Here is an 18,538-nt window from a genome sequence, read left to right as displayed (position 1 = left end):
TGGGATGCAGTCCATCAGGCCCTGGGGATTTATCGGCCTTCAATCCCATCAATTTCCCCAACACAATTTCCCGACTAATAAGGATTTCCCTCAGTTCCTCCTCCTTACTAGACCCTCTGACCCCTTTTATATCCGGAAGGTTGTTGGTGTCCTCCTTAGTGAATACCAAACCAAAGTACTTGTTCAATTGGTCCGCCATTTCTTTGTTCCCAGTTATGACTTCCCCTGATTCTGACTGCAGGGGACCTACGTTTGTCTTTACTAACCTTTTTCTCTTTACATACCTATAGAAACTTTTGCAATCCACCTTAATGTTTCCTGCAAACTTCTTCTCGTACTCCATTTTCCCTGCCCTAATCAAACCCTTTGTCCTCCTCTGCTGAGTTCTAAATTTCTCCCAGTCCCACGGTTCACTGCTATTTCTGGCCAATTTGTATGCCACTTCCTTGGCTTTAATACTATCCCTGATTTCCCTTGATAGCCATGGTTGAGCCACCTTCCCTTTTTTATTTTTACGCCAGACAGGAATGTACAATTGTTGTAGTTCATCCATGCGGTCTCTAAATGTCTGCCATTGCCCATCCACAGTCAACCCCTTCAGTATCATTCGCCAATCTATCCTAGCCAATTCACGCCTCATACCTTCAAAGTTACCCTTCTTTAAGTTCTGGACCATGGTCTCTGAATTAACTGTATTATGGTTACTCTTCCCCAAGGGGCCTCGCACAATGAGATTGCTAATTAATCCTCTCTCATTACACAACACCCAGTCTAAGATGGCCTCCCCCCTAGTTGGTTCCTCGACATATTGGTCTAAAAAACCATCCCTTATGCACTCCAGGAAATCCTCCTCCACCGTATTGCTTCCAGTTTGGCTCGCCCAATCTATGTGCATATTAAAGTCACCCATTATAACTGCTGCACCTTTATTGCATGCACCCCTAATTTCCTGTTTGATACCCTCCCCAACATCACTACTACTGTTTGGAGGTCTGTACACAACTCCCACTAACGTTTTTTGCCCTTTGGTGTTCTGCAGCTCTACCCATATAGATTCCACATCATCCAAGCTAATGTCCTTCCTAACTATTGAATTAATCTCCTCTTTAACCAGTAATGCTACCCCACCTCCTTTTCCTTTTATTCTATCCTTCCTGAATGTTGAATACCCCTGGATGTTGAGTTCCCAGCTTGATCATCCTGGAGCCACATCTCCGTAATCCCAATCATATCATATTTGTTAACATCTATTTGCACAGTTAATTCATCCACCTTATTGCGGATACTCCTTGCATTACGACACAAAGCCTTCAGGCTTGTTTTTTAACACCCTTTGTCCTTTTAGAATTTTGCTGTACAGTGGCCCTTTTTGTTCTTTGCCTTGGGTTTCTCTGCCCTCCACTTTTCCTCATCTCCTTTCTGTCTTTTGCTTTTGCCTCCTTTTTGTCTCCCTCTGTCTCCCTGCATTGGTTCCCATCCCCCTGCCATATTAGTTTAACTCCTCCCCAACAGCACTAGCAAACACTCCCCCTAGGACATTGGTTCCGGTCCTGCCCAGGTGCAGACCGTCCGGTTTGTACTGGTCCCACCTCCCCCAGAACCGGTTCCAATGCCCCAGGAATTTGAATCCCTCCCTGCTGCACCACTGCTCAAGCCACGTATTCATCTGCGCTATCCTGCGATTCCTACTCTGACTAGCACGTGGCACTGGTAGCAATCCCGAGATTACTACTTTTGAGGTCCTACTTTTTAATTTAGCTCCTAGCTCCTTAAATTCGTTTCGTAGGACCTCATCCCTTTTTTTACCTATGTCGTTGGTACCAATGTGCACCACGACAACTGGCTGTTCTCCCTCCCTTTTCAGAATGTCCTGCACCCGCTCCGAGACATCCTTGACCCTTGCACCAGGGAGGCAACATACCATCCTGGAGAGTCAGTTGCGGCCGCAGAAACGCCTATCTATTCCCCTCACCATTGAATCCCCTATCACTATCGCTCTCCCACTTTTTTTCTTGCCCTTCTGTGCAACAGAGCCAGCCACGGTGCCATGAACTTGGCTGCTGCTGCTGCCCTGATGAGTCATCCCCCCCCAACAGTACTCAAAGCGATGTATCTGTTTTGCAGGGGGATGACCACAGGGGACCTCTGCACTACCTTCCTTGCACTACTCTTCCTGCTGGTCTTCCATTCTCTATCTGGCTGTGGACCCTTCTCCTGCGGTAAGACCAACTCGCTACATGCGCTATTCACGTCATTCTCAGCATCGTGGATGCTCCAGAGTGAATCCACCCTCAGCTCCAACTCCGCAACGCGGACCGTCAGGAGCTCGAGGCGGATACACTTCCCGCACACGTAGTCGTCAGGGACACCGGAAGTGTCCCTGAGTTCCCACATGGTACAGGAGGAGCATAACACCCGACCGAGCTCTTCTGCCATGACTTAACCCTTAGATACACTTAAATTGACAACAACAACGTTAAAAGTTACTGACTAATATAAAAAGAAAAAGAAAAACTACTCACCAATCACCAGCCAATCACTTACCCCCTAGGCTGTGACGTCACCTTTCTGTTTCTTTCTACTTCTTTTTTGCCTTCTCTCCCCGCTGCAGCTGCACAGGTACGCCTTTTATAGGCCTCCGACCCCGGACTCACGCCTCACCAAGAACTCCCGACGCCTCTCGCAGCCTTTTATAGGCCTCCGACCCCGGACTCACGCCTCACCAACGAACTCCCGACGCCTCTCGCGGCCTTTTATAGGCCTCCGACCCCGGACTCACGCCTCACCAACGAACTCCCGACGCCTCTCGCAGCCTTTTATAGGCCTCCGACCCCGGACTCACGCCTCACCAACGAACTCCCGACGCCTCTCGCGGCCTTTTATAGGCCTCCGATCCCGGACTCACGCCTCACCAACGAACTCCCGACGCCTCTCGCGGCCTTTTATAGGCCTCCGACCCCGGACTCACGCCTCACCAACGAACTCCCGACGCCTCTCGCGGCCTTTTATAGGCCTCCGACCCCGGACTCACGCCTCACCAACGAACTCCCGACGCCTCTCGCGGCCTTTTATAGGCCTCCGACCCTTCAGTTCCTCCTTCTCACTAGACCCACTGTCCCCTAGTGCCTTCGGAAGGTTATTTGTATCTTCCTTTGTGAAGTCAGAACTGAAATATTGGTTCAATTGGTCTGCCATTTCTTTGTGCCCCATTATAAATTCACCTGAATCCGACTGCAAGGGACCTACGTTTGTCTTTACTAATTTTTTCCCTTCACATATTTATAGAAGCTTTTGCAGTCAGTTTTTATATTCCCTGCAAGCTTCCTCTCATACTCTATTTTCCCCCTCTTGATTAAACCCTTTGTCCTCCTCTGTTGAATTCTAAATTTCTCCCAGTCCTCAGGTTTGTTGCTTTTTCTCGCCAATTTATATGCCTCTTCCTTGGCTTTAACACGATCCTTAATTTCCTTTGTTAGCCATGGTTGAGCCACCTTCCCAGTTTTATTTTTACTCCAGACAGGGATGAACAATTGCTGAAGTTCACCCATGTGATCTTTAAATGTTTGCCACTGCTTATCCACCGTCAACCCTTTGAGTATCCTTTGCCAGTCTATTCTAGCCAATTCACACCTCATACCATCGAAGTTACCTTTCCTTAAGTTCAGGACCCTAGTTTCCAAATTAACTTTATCACTCTCCATCTTAATAAGGAATTCTACCATATTATGGTCACTTTTCCCCAAGGGGCCTCGCACAACAAGATTGCTAATTAGTCCCTTCTCATTACACATCACCCAGTCTAGGATGGCCAGCTCCCTGGTTGGTTCCTCAACATATTGGTCTAGAAAACCATCCCTAAAACACTCCAGGAAATCGTCCTCCACCGCATTGCTACCAGTTTGGTTAGCCCAATCAATATGTAGATTAAAGTCACCCATGATTACTGCTGTACCCTTATTGCACACATGCCTTATTCTTGTTTGATGCTGTCCCCAACCTCACTACTACTAGTTGCTGGTCTATACACAACTCCCACTAGCGTTTTCTGCCCTTTGGAATTCCACAGCTCCACCCATACCAATTCCACATCATCCAGGCTAATGTCCTTCCTTACAATTGCATTGATTTCTTCTTTAACCAGCAACGCCACCTCGTCTCTTTTTCCTTTCTGTCTATCCTTCCTAAATGTTGAATACCCCTGGATGTTGAGTTCCCAGCCTTGGTCACCCTGGAGCCATGTCTCCGTGATGCCAATCACATCGTATCCGTTAACTGCTATCTGCGCAGTTAATTCATCCACCTTATTCCGAATACTCCTCGCATTGAGGCACAGAGCCTTCAGGCTTGTTTTTTTAACACACTTTTCCCCTTTAGAATTTTGCTGTAATGTGGCCCTTTTTGTTTTTTGCCTTGGATTTCTCTGCCCTCCACTTTTGCTATTCTCCTTTCTATATTTTGCTTCTGACTCCATTTTGTTTCCCTCTGTCTCCCTGCATAGGTTCCCATCCCCCTGCCATATTAGTTTAACTCCTCCCCAACAGCACTAGCAAACACTCCCCCTAGGACATTGGTTCCGGTCCTGCCCAGGTGCAGACTGTCCGGTTTGTACTGGTCCCACCTCCCCCAGAACCGGTTCCAATGTCCCAGGAATTTGAATCCCTCCCTTCTGCACCACTCCTCAAGCCACGTATTCATCTGAGCTATCCTGCGATTCTTACTCTGACTAGCACGTGGCACTGGTAGCAATCCCAAGATTACTACTTTTGAGGTCCTACTTTTTAATTTAACTCCGAGCTCCCCAAATTCGTCTTGTAGGACCTCATCCCATTTTTTACTTATGTCATTGGTACCTATATGCATCACAACAACTGGCTGTTCACCCTCCCTTTTCAGAATGTCCTGCAACATCCTTGACCCTTGCACCAGGGAGGCAACATACCATCCTGGAGTCTCAGTTGCGGCCGCAGAAAGGCCTACCTATTCCCCTTACAGTTGAATCCCCTATCACTATCGCTCTGCCACTCTTTTTCCTGCCCTCCTGTGCAGCAGAGCCAGCCATGGTGCCATGAACTTGGCTGCTGCCCTCCACGATGAGTCATCCCCCTCAACAGTACTCAGAGCGGTGTATCTGTTTTGCAGGGGGTTGACTGCAGAGGACCCCTGCACTACCTTCCTTGCACTGCTCTTCCTGTTGGTCACCTATTTACTATTTGGCTGTGTATCCTTTACCTACGGTGTGACCAACTCACTAAATGTGCTATTCACATCATTCTCAGCATCGTGGATGCTCCAGAGTTCATCCACCCGCAGGTCCAGTGCCGCAATGCGGTCCGTCAGGAGCTGGAGGCGGATGCACTTCCTGCACACGTAGTCGTCAGGGACATTGGAAGCGTCCCTGACTTCCCACATAGTACAGGAGGAGCATAACACATGTCCGAGCTGTCCTGCCATGACTTAACCCTTCGATACACTTAAATTAGCAACAACAATGTTAAAAGGTTACTTACTGCTATAAAAAGAAAAAGAAAAACTACTTACCAATCACCAGCCAATCACTTACCCCCTTGGCTGTGACGTCACCTTTCATTTTCTTTCTACTTCTTTTTTGCCTTCTCCCTGTAGCTGCACAAGCTGGGCCTTTATAGGCCTCTGCCGATCCCCGGACTCATGCTTCAGCGACCACGAACTCCCGCTGCCTCTCGCGGCCTTTATAGGCCTCTGCTGATCCCCGGACTCACGCCTCAGCGACCACGAACTCCCGCTGCCTCTCACGGCCTTTATAGGCCTCTGCTGATCCCCGGACTCTCGCCTCAGCGACCACGAACTCCCGCTGCCTCTCGCGGCCTTTATAGACCTCTGCCGATCCCCGGACTCACGCCTCAGCGACCAAGGAGGCCAATTTCTAGGCCTCAGACTGAAATAGGTAAAACTTAACATACTCTGGTGAGTTGTAACTCCCGTGCAAATACAGCAATTTCATGACATTCAATGCATTTCAGTGGTGAGGCAGGCAGCAAGATGCTGGTTTTTTTAAGCTAATGGCAGAGTGGCGCAACTCGGACAGCAACTTTTGTATACTTGAGGCTAACCGTGCATCCTACCTTCGCCTGAAGTTGCTGTACCATATGCACATAAATAACAGCGAGTACCATAAGCCCCACTGTTATTTGAGCCGATGTTAGATAGAGAGTGACAACTCATTTACAGAAGGAGAAAACAGGAGAAATTTACCCTGAAAGAAAAATGTGGCTCCAAAATGACAGAATGGAATAGTAAAGTATGAACATTTAACACACTTGCCTGGAATGCATCTCTCCATGGAATTATTAACCTCTTTATTTCAAACAGATTAACACCTCCATTAGCAGAGAGGGGTGTTCAGATAAATGCATTAAATATTCATATGTTAGTATACCAGCACACAATTTCAGATATATTTGTAATGTGCTTGAACATTTTTACAATGATATTTGATTATTTCCTAATTTTGTCATTATTTTTCTTTTGAGGATCATGGGAAGTAAACCTTCTTGGGTTGACACCCTGGCAAAAGAACTGATTAGTGCAATGGATGTGAATGTTATTCTTGTCGATTGGATTATTGGTTCAACAGCTGCCTATAACTATGCAGTGAAGAATACAGCTAAGCTAGGATTGGTGGTTTCTACCCTTGTTGCAAGCTTTCTTGTAAGTATCTGACTATTGTGTTAACTGAAAGTATAATCTCCAAGCTCAGTGACTATGCTAACACCATTAAAAAAAAATCAACTACTGAATCCCATATTAAAACCAAAGCACTGTGCCACATATTGGTAGGGTGTGGGTTTGCGGTTAAAATGGAGTTTGCATTCTAATGACATAATCGGGATGTGACATAGCCATTTAAATTAGAACCCTGTTCCTCTTGAGCAGATGGGCTTCCTGTGCCTCAAGTCAGCCAAATGAAAATGCTGGGGGCGGGAATACGTCAAGAACGCAGAGCGAACACCCCCCACATGCTATCCTACCCTCCCCTACCTGTGCCATTTATTTCCATACCTCGAGAGCCTACTATCAGCAAGGGCAGACATTGACGACGAGGTCCAACACTGCCTCCAGTGCGCCAGCACAGTTTTCGGTCGCCTGAGGTAGAGAGTGTTCGAAGACCAGGCCCTCAAATCTGGCACCAAGCTTATGTTCTACAGGGCTGTAGTGATACCGTCCTCCTGTATGGCTCAGAGACGTGGGCCATATAAAGAAAACACCTCAAATTGCTGGAGAAATACTGCCAACGATACCTCTGAAAGATCCTGCAAATTCCCTGGGAGGATAGACGCACCAATATCAGTGTTCACAATCAGGCCAACATCCCCAGCATCGAAGCATTGACCACGCTCGATCAGCTCTGCTGGACGGGCCACATCACCTGCATGCCTGACACGAGACTCCCAAAATAGTGCTCTACTCGGAACTCCGACACGGCAAGCAAGCCCCAGGTGGGCAGAGGAAACGCTTCAAGGACACCCTCAAAGCCTCCTTGAAAAAATGTAACATCCCACCGACACCTGGGAATCCCTGGCCCAAGACTGCCCAAAGTGGAGGAAAAGCATCAGGGAAGGAGCTGAACACCGAGTCTCTTTGCCGAGAGCAAGCTGAAGCTAAGCGTTGACACTGGAAGGAGCGCGCGGCAACCCGGGCACCCCACCCACCCGTTCCTTCAACCACCATCTGCCCCACCTGTGACAGTGACTGTAGAGCCCACATTGGACTCTTCAGCCATCTGAGAACTCATTTCTAGTGTGAAAGGAAGTCATCCTCGACTCCGAGGGACTACCTATGATGATGCACAACATAGCACAGCAATGAGGATTAGAGCTGCTGGAGAAGCAAGGCACAGTGCATACCTTCTTCACAGGAGGAGGAGAAGGAGGAGGATGAGCATCAGCTGGAAGACGAGAAGGAGCAGGAGGTACCTGAGGTCCAGATGCCAGCAGCACCCAAGCACATTGTTGCCCGGGCGACCAGAGATGGCCTCATCATGGTCTGATTTAATTAATTTCCTGCATTGTACCCATATGGCTGCCACATGCCGGGCCAAGCTCCCACCGCCCCAACAACACCATAAAGTATCCCTACAATGGCCAAGCCATTCCTTTCACACTGACCCCATTGCTGGAGGTAACATTATATTTCATCATTCATTCCAACTCACTAAGCCACTTCCAAAGTAGCAGAAAAAAATGGGCATGAAAGTAGTGAAAATAAATATTTCCTTATATGTGTCTTAACAGTGGCGGATCCTTAATAATAACACTTGTTTAAACACCCATGTACTTACACATGTGCATCTACTTCTGTGTCATTTTTCTTTTCATGTGCTTCTACGAGGTGCAACCCCTGTTGCTTCAGCAGAGATAGAGGCCGACTGCTCACTTCCCTGCTGCGACTGCATAGACACCTTTGCCGGACATCCTCTGGGTCTTGGAGCCTGTGATGGCCCTGCCAAAGTCTGCTGCTCCTGTGCAGGGCAGACTGGACCATCGCGATCTGAGGAGGCATCTGGGTCTCTGAGTGAGAGGGAGGCAATGGGGGATGCGTGCTTTGAGAGGAGCCCCCACTTCCATGTCCCCTCTCACCATCATCCCTCTCATGGGCCACCCGCACTTCCCTGCTAGCGAGGTGCTGGAGAGCACCTTGTTGTACAGCAATAGGGCCATGAGGACTCAAGTCTATGTTTACATCCTTCCTAGAGAGGTCTATGAGCCTCTGCAATTTGTTGTCAATAGCTAGCATGTGCTCATGTGAGTGGCACATTTGCTGCTCCAGGCAGGTGGCCATCCTTTCCATGGAAGAGCATACGGTCGCCATCACTTGTGACATGGTGGTGCTCATGTTGGAGATGGACTCCTCCATTCTCTTCACATTTGCAAACATTATGGCTGCAAAACCTGCCAGAGCCTCCTACATGCCTTGCTGCCCCTCCGGGATCGCACTCTTTCTCAATGGTGCCCGAGGCTCAGTGTTTGCAGGGAGCTCAGCATAGCTGAGAGTGTTCTGCACCCTCCGGCAAGGATTCTCCACTGCTGTTCCTGTTAACGCCATCTGCTCTTGCTCACTTGTGAGTTGTGAGATACCAGGTGACAACACTACTCTGTCTCATGTAGGACCCGCCGAAGTGTATGGATTTGTGCCTGGGTCTGCTAATGGTGCACCATCAGAGGCTGGAGGCTCTTCTGAGGAGTCGTCTTCCTTCTCTGACTCAACAGTGGGACACAGGGGGTGGGGGGGGGGAGGCGGGGGGGGGGGGGGTTGCTCTTAATGGACGTTTGTGAGAGTAAAGAGTGAATTTAGAAATGTTATGTTAAGAATGGGTAATGATACCATTATGCACATGATGAATATTCACTGGCTACTGACATCGCTCACCATATGAGTGACTGCTGTATGCCATATGGCTGTATGAGATGTAATTCTGTCACCAAGTTGCTGAGATGCCCTCCTCTCTCCATCTCCCACTGCCAACAGCTCTGAACTCGAGACCACCCCCAGGGCCACCCCCTCTGGTGGAGTTAAAGTGTTGAAGAATGGAGGGCCACCTCCTGTTCTCTCCCTCTCCCTGATATTGTGGGCTCTCTTCTCCTGCAAGGAGGGAAAGAAGAGAAGCTTAATTGAGAGTGATGGAATGAGTGTAATGATTGTGTGGGTTACATCTGTAGATGGTGACTAGGAGGGAGTGTGGTGCCAATGCCAAATGACCTCCATCTGTGGTGTTACCTGGGTTAATTGCATTAGGGTGAAGGTGAGTGTGAGTGTGAGGGGTGGTTAGTCAGAGGGGGATGTGAGTATGTACAAAGAGAGAGGGATGGGTGGACGTGCAAGGTATGTTGGTGTGAGGAATGATGTGCAGGAGTAGACTTGGGAAGGAAGAGTGATGGGGATGTGGTGACAGGCACATCAGGATGAAGGTGGGTGTGGCTTTGCACTCACCTTTCCTGATCTCATCAGATCATTGAAGCATTTCCGGCACTGCACCTAGGTCCACCTCACCACATTTCTGCTGTTGACCTCCTCAGCTATTTGGAGCCACGATCTTTTTGTCTCTTGGGGAGGTCTCTTCCACCATCAGCAGGGAAAAGCACCTCCCTGTGTACTCTGACTCCCTCTACAAGAATGTGTAGGGAGTCATCGGACAATCTGGGTGCAGCCCTCTGCCTTTGGGTAGTTTACTAGTCTCAGCAATAACAAGATCATCCAATATACTTCCCCCACACTCCTCGATGAAGCTTCAAATGCGATATGGACAAGGCTGCTTTAAATATTCCTGGTGGAAATGAGTCATCGATGACATCATCAAACCCACACCATTTAAAAGGGCTGGGAAACGCGCATGCCTGCCTTCATAAGGGCCATTAACAGAAAGTCCCTCTGAGCAGCGGTACCGGCCTGACACGCAGCCCGCACGCACCCAACCCGACTCGGTAAGGAAAATTCTGGCCTAAAACTCTGATCTCTGGTACATTTGGTGATTATGTATTGGCCCAGACAGCAGTAATTTTGTATTTGCAGTCAACGCAAAAGTCTTCATGCACTGATTTCACTTAGAGCTTCAATAAAATATTTGCTCCTGTGCATTACATTTTTTTTTAATACTTGGGTAAAATATTTTTTGATTTACTTTCTGCTTTTCCTCTATACTTATCTATAGGTTGACCATCAACCACCATCCAAACTTCCACTCCTAACTTACCCCCCACTTCCATCAAAACCCTTATACATGCTTTAGTTACTTCTAGACTTATTGATTAAAAACAACAGATAGTTCATAAGAGTAAGCTAGCAAGAAATATAAAAACAGACAGTAAGAGCTTCTGCAGGTATATAAAAAGGAAGAGAGTAGCTAAAGTAAACATTGGTTTCTCAGAGGATGATACAGGAGAATTAATAATGCAAAACAGGGAAATGGCAGAGACTTTGAACAAATATTTTGTATCAGTCTTCACGGGAGAAGACACTAAAAGCATCCCAATAATTGATAAACAAAGGGCTGTTCGGAGGGGGGAATTTAAAACAATCACTAGAGAAAAAGTACTAGGCAAACTAATTGGACTAAAGGTGGACAAGACCCCTGGATAAGAATGTAAGAACACAAGAAATAGAAAATAGGTGCAGGAGTAGGCCATTCGGCCCTTCTAGCCTGCACCGCCATTCAATGAGTTCATGGCTGAACATGCAACTTCAGTACCCCATTCCTGCTTTCTCACCATACCCCTTGATTCCCCTAGTAGTAAGGACTTCATCTAACTCCTTTTTGAATATATTTAGTGAATTGGCCTCAACAACTTTCTGTGGTAGAAAATTCCACAGGTTCACCACTCTCTGGGTGAAGAAATTCCTCCTCATCTCGGTCCTAAATGGCTTACCCCTTATCCTTAGACTGTGTCCCCTGGTTCTGGACTTCCCCAACATTGGGAACATTCTTCCTGCATCTAACATGTCTAACCCCGTCAGAATTTTAAACGTTTCCATGAGGTCCCCTCTCATTCTTCTGAACTCCAGTGAATACAAGCCCAGTTGATCCAGTCTTTCTTGATAGGTCAGTCCCGCCATCCCGGGAATCAGTCTGGTGAACCTTCGCTGCACTCCCTCAATAGCAAGAATGTCCTTCCTCAGGTTAGGAGACCAAAACTGTACACAATACTCCAGGTGTGGCCTCACCAAGGCCCTGTACAATTGTAGCAACACCTCCCTGCCCCTGTACTCAAATCCCCTCGCTATGAAGGCCAACATGCCATTTGCTTTCTTAACCGCCTGCTGTACCTGCATGCCAACCTTCAATGACTGATGTACTATGACACCCAGGTCTCTATGCATCTCCCCTTTTCCTAATCTGTCACCATTCAGATAATAGTCTGTCTCTCTGTTTTTACCACCAAAGTGGATAACCTCACATTTATCCACATTATACTTCATCTGCCATTCATTTGCCCACTCACCTAACCTATCCAAGTCGCTTTGCAGCCTCATAGCATCCTCCTCGTAGCTCACACTGCCACCCAACTTAGTGTCATCCGCAAATTTGGAGATACTACATTTAATCCCCTCGTCTAAATCATTAATGTACAGTGTAAACAGCTGGGGCCCCAGCACAGAACCTTGCGGTACCCCACTAGTCACTGCCTGCCATTCTGAAAAGTCCCCATTTACTCCTACTCTTTGCTTCCTGTCTGACAACCAGTTCTCAATCCATGTCAGCACACTACCCCCAATCCCATGTGCTTTAACTTTGCACATTAATCTCTTGTGTGGGACCTTGTCGAAAGCCTTCTGAAAGTCCAAATATACCACATCAACTGGTTCTCCCTTGTCCACTCTACTGGAAACATCCTCAAAAAATTCCAGAAGATTTGTCAAGCATGATTTCCCTTTCACAAATCCATGCTGACTTGGACCTATCATATCACCTCTTTCCAAATGCACTGCTATGACATCCTTAATAATTGATTCCATCATTTTACCCACTACCGATGTCAGGCTGACCGGTCTATAATTCCCTGTTTTCTCTCTCCCTCCTTTTTTAAAAAGTGGGGTTACATTGGCTACCCTCCATAGGAACTGATCCAGAGTCAATGGAATGTTGGAAAATGACTGTCAATGCATCCACTATTTCCAAGGCCACCTCCTTAAGTACTCTGGGATGCAGTCCATCAGGCCCTGGGGATTTATCGGCCTTCAATCCCATCAATTTCCCCAACACAATTTCCCGACTAATAAGGATTTCCCTCAGTTCCTCCTCCTTACTAGACCCTCCGACCCCTTTTATATCCGGAAGGTTGTTTGTGTCCTCCTCAGTGAATACCGAACCAAAGTACTTGTTCAATTGGTCCGCCATTTCTTTGTTCCCCGTTATGACTTCCCCTGATTCTGACTGCAGGGGACCTACGTTTGTCTTTACTAACCTTTTTCTCTTTACATATCTATAGAAACTTTTGCAATCCGTCTTAATGTTCCCTGCAAGCTTCTTCTCGTACTCCATTTTCCCTGCGCTAATCAAACCCTTTGTCCTCCTCTGCTGAGTTCTAAATTTCTCCCAGTCCCTGGGTTCGCTGCTATTTCTGGCCAATTTGTATGCCACTTCCTTGGCTTTAATGCTATTCCTGATTTCCCTTGATAGCCACGGTTGTACAATTGTTGTAGTTCATCCATGCGGTCTCTAAATGTCTGCCATTGCCCATCCACAGTCAACCCCTTCAGTATCATTCGCCAATCTATCCTAGCCAATTCACGCCTCATACCTTTAAAGTTACCCTTCTTTAAGTTCTGGACCATGGTCTCTGAATTAACTGTTTCATTCTCCATCCTAATGCAGAATTCCACCATATTATGGTCACTCTTCCCCAAGGGGCCTCGCACAACGAGATTGCTAATTAATCCTCTCTCATTACACAACACCCAGTCTAAGATGGCCTCCCCCCTAGTTTAATTCCTCGACATATTGGTCTAAAAAACCATCCCTTATGCATTCCAGGAAATCCTCCTCCACCGTATTGCTTCCAGTTTGGTTAGCCCAATCTATGTGCATATTAAAGTCACCCATTATAACTGCTGCACCTTTATTGCACGCACCCCTAATTTCATGTTTGATGCCCTCCCCAACATCACTACTACTGTTTGGAGGTCTGTACACAACTCCCACTAACGTTTTTTGCCCTTTGGTATTCTGCAGCTCTACCCATATAGATTCCACAGCATCCAAGCTAATGTCCTTCCGAACTATTGCCTTAATTTGCTCCTTAACCAGCAATGCTACCCCACCTCCTTTTCCTTTTATTCTATCTTTCCTGAATGGTGAATAACCATGGATGTTGAGTTCCCAGCCCTGATCATCCTGGAGCCACGTCTCCGTAATCCCAATCACATCATATTTGTTGACATCTATTTGCACAGTTAATTCATCCACCTTATTGCGGATACTCCTTGCATTAAGACACAAAGCCTTCAGGCTTGTTTTTTAACACCCTTTGTCCTTTTAGAATTTTGCTGTACAGTGGCCCTTTTTGTTCTTTGCCTTGGGTTTCTCTGCCCTCCACTTTTACTCATCTCCTTTCTGTCTTTTGCTTTTGCCTCCTTTTTGTCTCCCTCTGTCTCCCTGCATTGGTTCCCATCCCCCTGCCATATTAGTTTAACTCCTCCCCAACAGCACTAGCAAACACTCCCCGTAGGACATTGGTTCCGGTCCTGCCCAGGTGCAGACTGTCCGGTTTGTCCTGCTCCCACCTCCCCCAGAACCGGTTCCAATGCCCCAGGAATTTGAATCCCTCCCTGCTGCACCACTGCTCAAGCCACGTATTCATCTGCGCTATCCTGCGATTCCTACTCTGACTAGCACGTGGCACTGGTAGCAATCCCGAGATTACTACTTTTGAGGTCCTACTTTTTAATTTAGCTCCTAGCTCCTTAAATTCGTTTCGTAGGACCTCATCCCTTTTTTTACCTATGTCATTGGTACCAATGTGCACCACGACAACTGGCTGTTCTCCCTCCCTTTTTAGAATGTCCTGCACCCGCTCCGAGACATCCTTGACCCTTGCACCAGGGAGGCAACATACCATCCTGGAGTCTCGGTTGCGGCCGCAGAAACGCCTATCTATTCGCCTCACCATTGAATCCCCAATCACTATTGCTCTCCCACTCTTTTTCCTGCCCTCCTGTGCAGCAGAGCCAGCCACGGTGCCATGAACTTGGCTGCTGCTGCCCTCCCCTGATGAGTCATCCCCCTCAACAGTACCCAAAGCAGTTGAAATAGGAGCAGGAATCGGCCACCTAGCCTCTCGAGCCTGCTCCACCATTTAATAAGATCATGGCTGATCTGATCATGGAATCAGCTCCACTTCCCTGCTCGCTTCCCATAACCCTTTATTCCCTTATGGCTCAAAAATCTGTCTATCTCCACCTTAAATATATTCAATGATCCAGCTTCCACAGGTCTCTGGGGCACAAATTTACAACCCTCAGAGAAGAAATTTCTCCTCATCTCAGTTTTAAATGGGCGGCCCCTTATTCTGAGACTATGAGCGAGAGGCGGCGGCAGTCTGAGCGGCGGAAGTTCGTGTTTGATGAGGCCTATAAAGGCTCAGCGGCAGCGAGAGGCGGCGGCAGTCCGAGAGGCGGGAGTTTATGGTTGGTGAGGCCTATAAAGGCTCAGCGGCAGCGAGAGGCAACGGCAGTCCGAGAGGCGGGAGTTCGTGGTTGGTGAGGCCTATAAAGGCCCAGCGGCAGCGAGAGGCGGCGGCAGTCTGAGAGGCGGGAGTTCCTGGCATTGGTGAGGCCTATAAAGGCCCAGCGGCAGCGAGAAGCGGCGGCAGTCCGAGAGGCGGGAGTTCCTGGCGTTGGTGAGGCCTATAAAGGCTCAGCGGCAGCGAGAGACGGCGGCAGTCCGAGAGGCGGGAGTTCCTGGCATTGGTGAGGCCTATAAAGGCCCAGCGGCAGCGAGAAGCGGCGGCAGTCCGAGAGGCGGGAGTTCCTGGCGTTGGTGAGGCCCATAAAGGCTCAGCGGCAGCGAGAGGCGTACCTGTGCAGCTGCAGCGGGGAGAGAAGGCAAAAAAGAAGTAGAAAGAAATCAAAAGGTGATGTCACAGCCAAGGGGGTAAGTGATTGGCTGGTGATTGGTGAGTAGTTTTTCTTTTTTCTCTTCTATAATAGTGAGTAAACTTTAACATTGTTATTGCCAATTTAAGTGTATCTAAGGGTTAAGTCATGGCAGGAGAGCTCGGTCGGGTGTTATGCTCCTCCTGTACCATGTGGGAACTCGGGAACGACTCCAGTGTCCCTGACGACTGTGTGCAGGAAGTGTATCCACCTCCAGCTCCTGACGGTCCGCGTTGCGGAGTTGGAGCTGAGGGTGGATTCACACTGGAGCATCCATGATGCTGAGAATGACATGAGTATCACGTGTAGCGAGTTGGTCGTACCGCAGGGAAAGGGTCCACAGCCAGATAGGGAATGGAAGACCAGCAGGAAGAGCAGTGCAAGGAAGGTAGTGCCGCAACTGAGACTCCAGGATGGTATGTTGCCTCCCTGGTGCAAGGGTCAAGGATGTCTCGGAGCGGGTGCAGGACATTCTAAAAAGGGAGGGAGAACAGCCAGTTGTCGTGGTGCACATTGGTACCAACGACATAGGTAAAAAAAGGGATGAGGTCCTACGAAACGAATTTAAGGAGCTAGGAGCTAAATTAAAAAGTAGGACCTCAAAAGTAGTAATCTCGGGATTGCTACCAGTGCCACGTGCTAGTCAGAGTAGGAATCGCAGGATAGCGCAGATGAATACGTGGCTTGAGCAGTGGTGCAGCAGGGAGCGATTCAAATTCCTGGGGCATTGGAACCAGTTCTGGGGGAGGTGGGACCAGTACAAACCGGACGGTCTGCACCTGGGCAGGACCGGAACCAATGTCCTAGGGGGAGTGTTTGCTAGTGCTGTTGGGGAGGAGTTAAACTAATATGGCAGGGGGATGGGAACCAATGCAGGGAGACAGAGGGAGACAAAAAGGAGGCAAAAGCAAAAGACAGAAAGGAGATGAGGAAAAGTGGAGGGCAGAGAAACCCAAGGCAAAGAACAAAAAGGGCCATTGTACAGTAAAATTCTAAAAGGACAAAGGGTGTTTAAAAAACAAGCATGAAGGCTTTGTGTCTTAATGCAAGGAGTATCCGCAATAAGGTGGATGAATTAACTGTGCAAATAGATGTCAACAAATATGATGTGATTGGGATTACGGAGACGTGGCTCCAGGATGATCAGGGCTGGGAACTCAACATCCATGGTTATTCAACATTCAGGAAAGATAGAATAAAAGGAAAAGGAGGTGGGGTAGCATTGCTGGTTAAGGAGCAAATTAAGGCAATAGTTCGGAAGGACATTAGCTTGGATGATGTGGAATCTATATGGGTAGAGCTGCAGAACACCAAAGGGCAAAAAACGTTAGTGGGAGTTGTGTACAGACCTCCAAACAATAGTAGTGATGTTGGGGAGGGCATCAAACATGAAATTAGGGGTGCGTGCAATAAAGGTGCAGCAGTTATAATGGGTGACTTTAATATGCACATAGATTGGGCTAACCAAACTGGAAGCAATACGGTGGAGGAGGATTTCCTGGAGTGCAAAAGGGATGGTTTTTTAGACCAATATGTCGAGGAACCAACTAGGGGGGAGGCCATCTTAGACTGGGTGTTGTGTAATGAGAGAGGATTAATTAGCAATCTCGTTGTGCGAGGCCACTTGGGGAAGAGTGACCATAATATGGTGGAATTCTGCATTAGGATGGCGAATGAAACAGTTAATTCAGAGACCATGGTCCAGAACTTAAAGAAGGGTAACTTTGAAGGTATGAGGCGTGAATTGGCTAGGATAGATTGGCGAATGATACTGAAGGGGTTGACTGTGGATGGGCAATGGCAGACATTTAGAGACCGCATGGATGAACTACAACAATTGTACATTCCTGTCTGGCGTAAAAATAAAAAAGGGAAGGTGGCTCAACCATTGCTATCAAGGGAAATCAGGGATAGTATTAAAGCTAAGGAAGTGGCATACAAATTGGCCAGAAATAGCAGCGAACCCGGGGACTGGGAGAAATTTAGAACTCAGCAGAGGAGGACAAAAGGTTTGATTAGGGCAGGGAAAATGGAGTACGAGAAGAAGCTTGCAGGGAACATTAAGACGGATTGCAAAAGTTTCTATAGATATGTAAAGAGAAAAAGGTTAGTAAAGACAAACGTAGGTCCCCTGCAGCCAGAATCAGGGGACGTCATAACGGGGAACAAAGAAATGGCGGACCAATTGAACAAGTACTTTGGTTCGGTATTCACTAAGGAGGACACAAACAACCTTCCAGATATAAAAGGGGTCGGAGGGTCTAGTAAGGAGGAGGAACTGAGGGAAATCCTTATTAGTCGGGAAATTGTGTTGGGGAAATTGATGGGATTGAAGGCCGATAAATCCCCAGGGCCTGATGGACTGCATCCCAGAGTACTTAAGGAGGTGGCCTTGGAAATAGTGGATGCATTGACAGAAATTTTTCAACATTCCATTGACTCTGGATCAGTTCCTATGGAGTGGAGGGTAGCCAATGTAACCCCACTTTTTAAAAAAGGAGGGAGAGAGATAACACGGAATTATAGACCGGTCAGCCTGACATCGGTAGTGGGTAAAATGATGGAATCAATTATTAAGGATGTCATAGCAGTGCATTTGGAAAGAGGTGATATGATAGGTCCAAGTCAGCATGGATTTGTGAAAGGGAAATCATGCTTGACAAATCTTCTGGAATTTTTTGAGGATGTTTCCAGTAGAGTGGACAAGGGAGAACCAGTTGATGTGGTATATTTGGACTTTCAGAAGGCTTTCGACAAGGTCCCACACAAGAGATTAATGTGCAAAGTTAAAGCACATGGGATTGGGGGTAGTGTGCTGACATGGATTGAGAACTGGTTGTCAGACAGGAAGCAAAGAGTAGGAGTAAATGGGGACTTTTCAGAATAGCAGGCAGTGACTAGTGGGGTACCGCAA

General features: G+C 47.7%; 1 protein-coding gene across 1 annotated transcript in view; it reads left to right on the top strand.

Annotated features, from left to right (window-relative positions):
* The window catches only part of pla1a (phospholipase A1 member A), a 78,751-nt gene that overhangs the window by 8,360 nt on the left and 51,853 nt on the right, over window positions 1-18,538 (top strand). The window contains exon 3 of the mRNA XM_070892969.1: window positions 6,510-6,687. Coding sequence (XP_070749070.1) covers window positions 6,510-6,687 — 178 coding nt within the window. The remainder of the gene's footprint in view (window positions 1-6,509; window positions 6,688-18,538) is intronic.

This window comes from Pristiophorus japonicus, chromosome 11, assembly GCF_044704955.1.
Source record: "Pristiophorus japonicus isolate sPriJap1 chromosome 11, sPriJap1.hap1, whole genome shotgun sequence".
NCBI classification, from domain to species: domain Eukaryota; kingdom Metazoa; phylum Chordata; class Chondrichthyes; family Pristiophoridae; genus Pristiophorus; species Pristiophorus japonicus.
The sequence above is the reverse complement of the archived record's forward strand: the minus strand, read 5'-3'. Positions and strand labels throughout refer to the sequence as shown.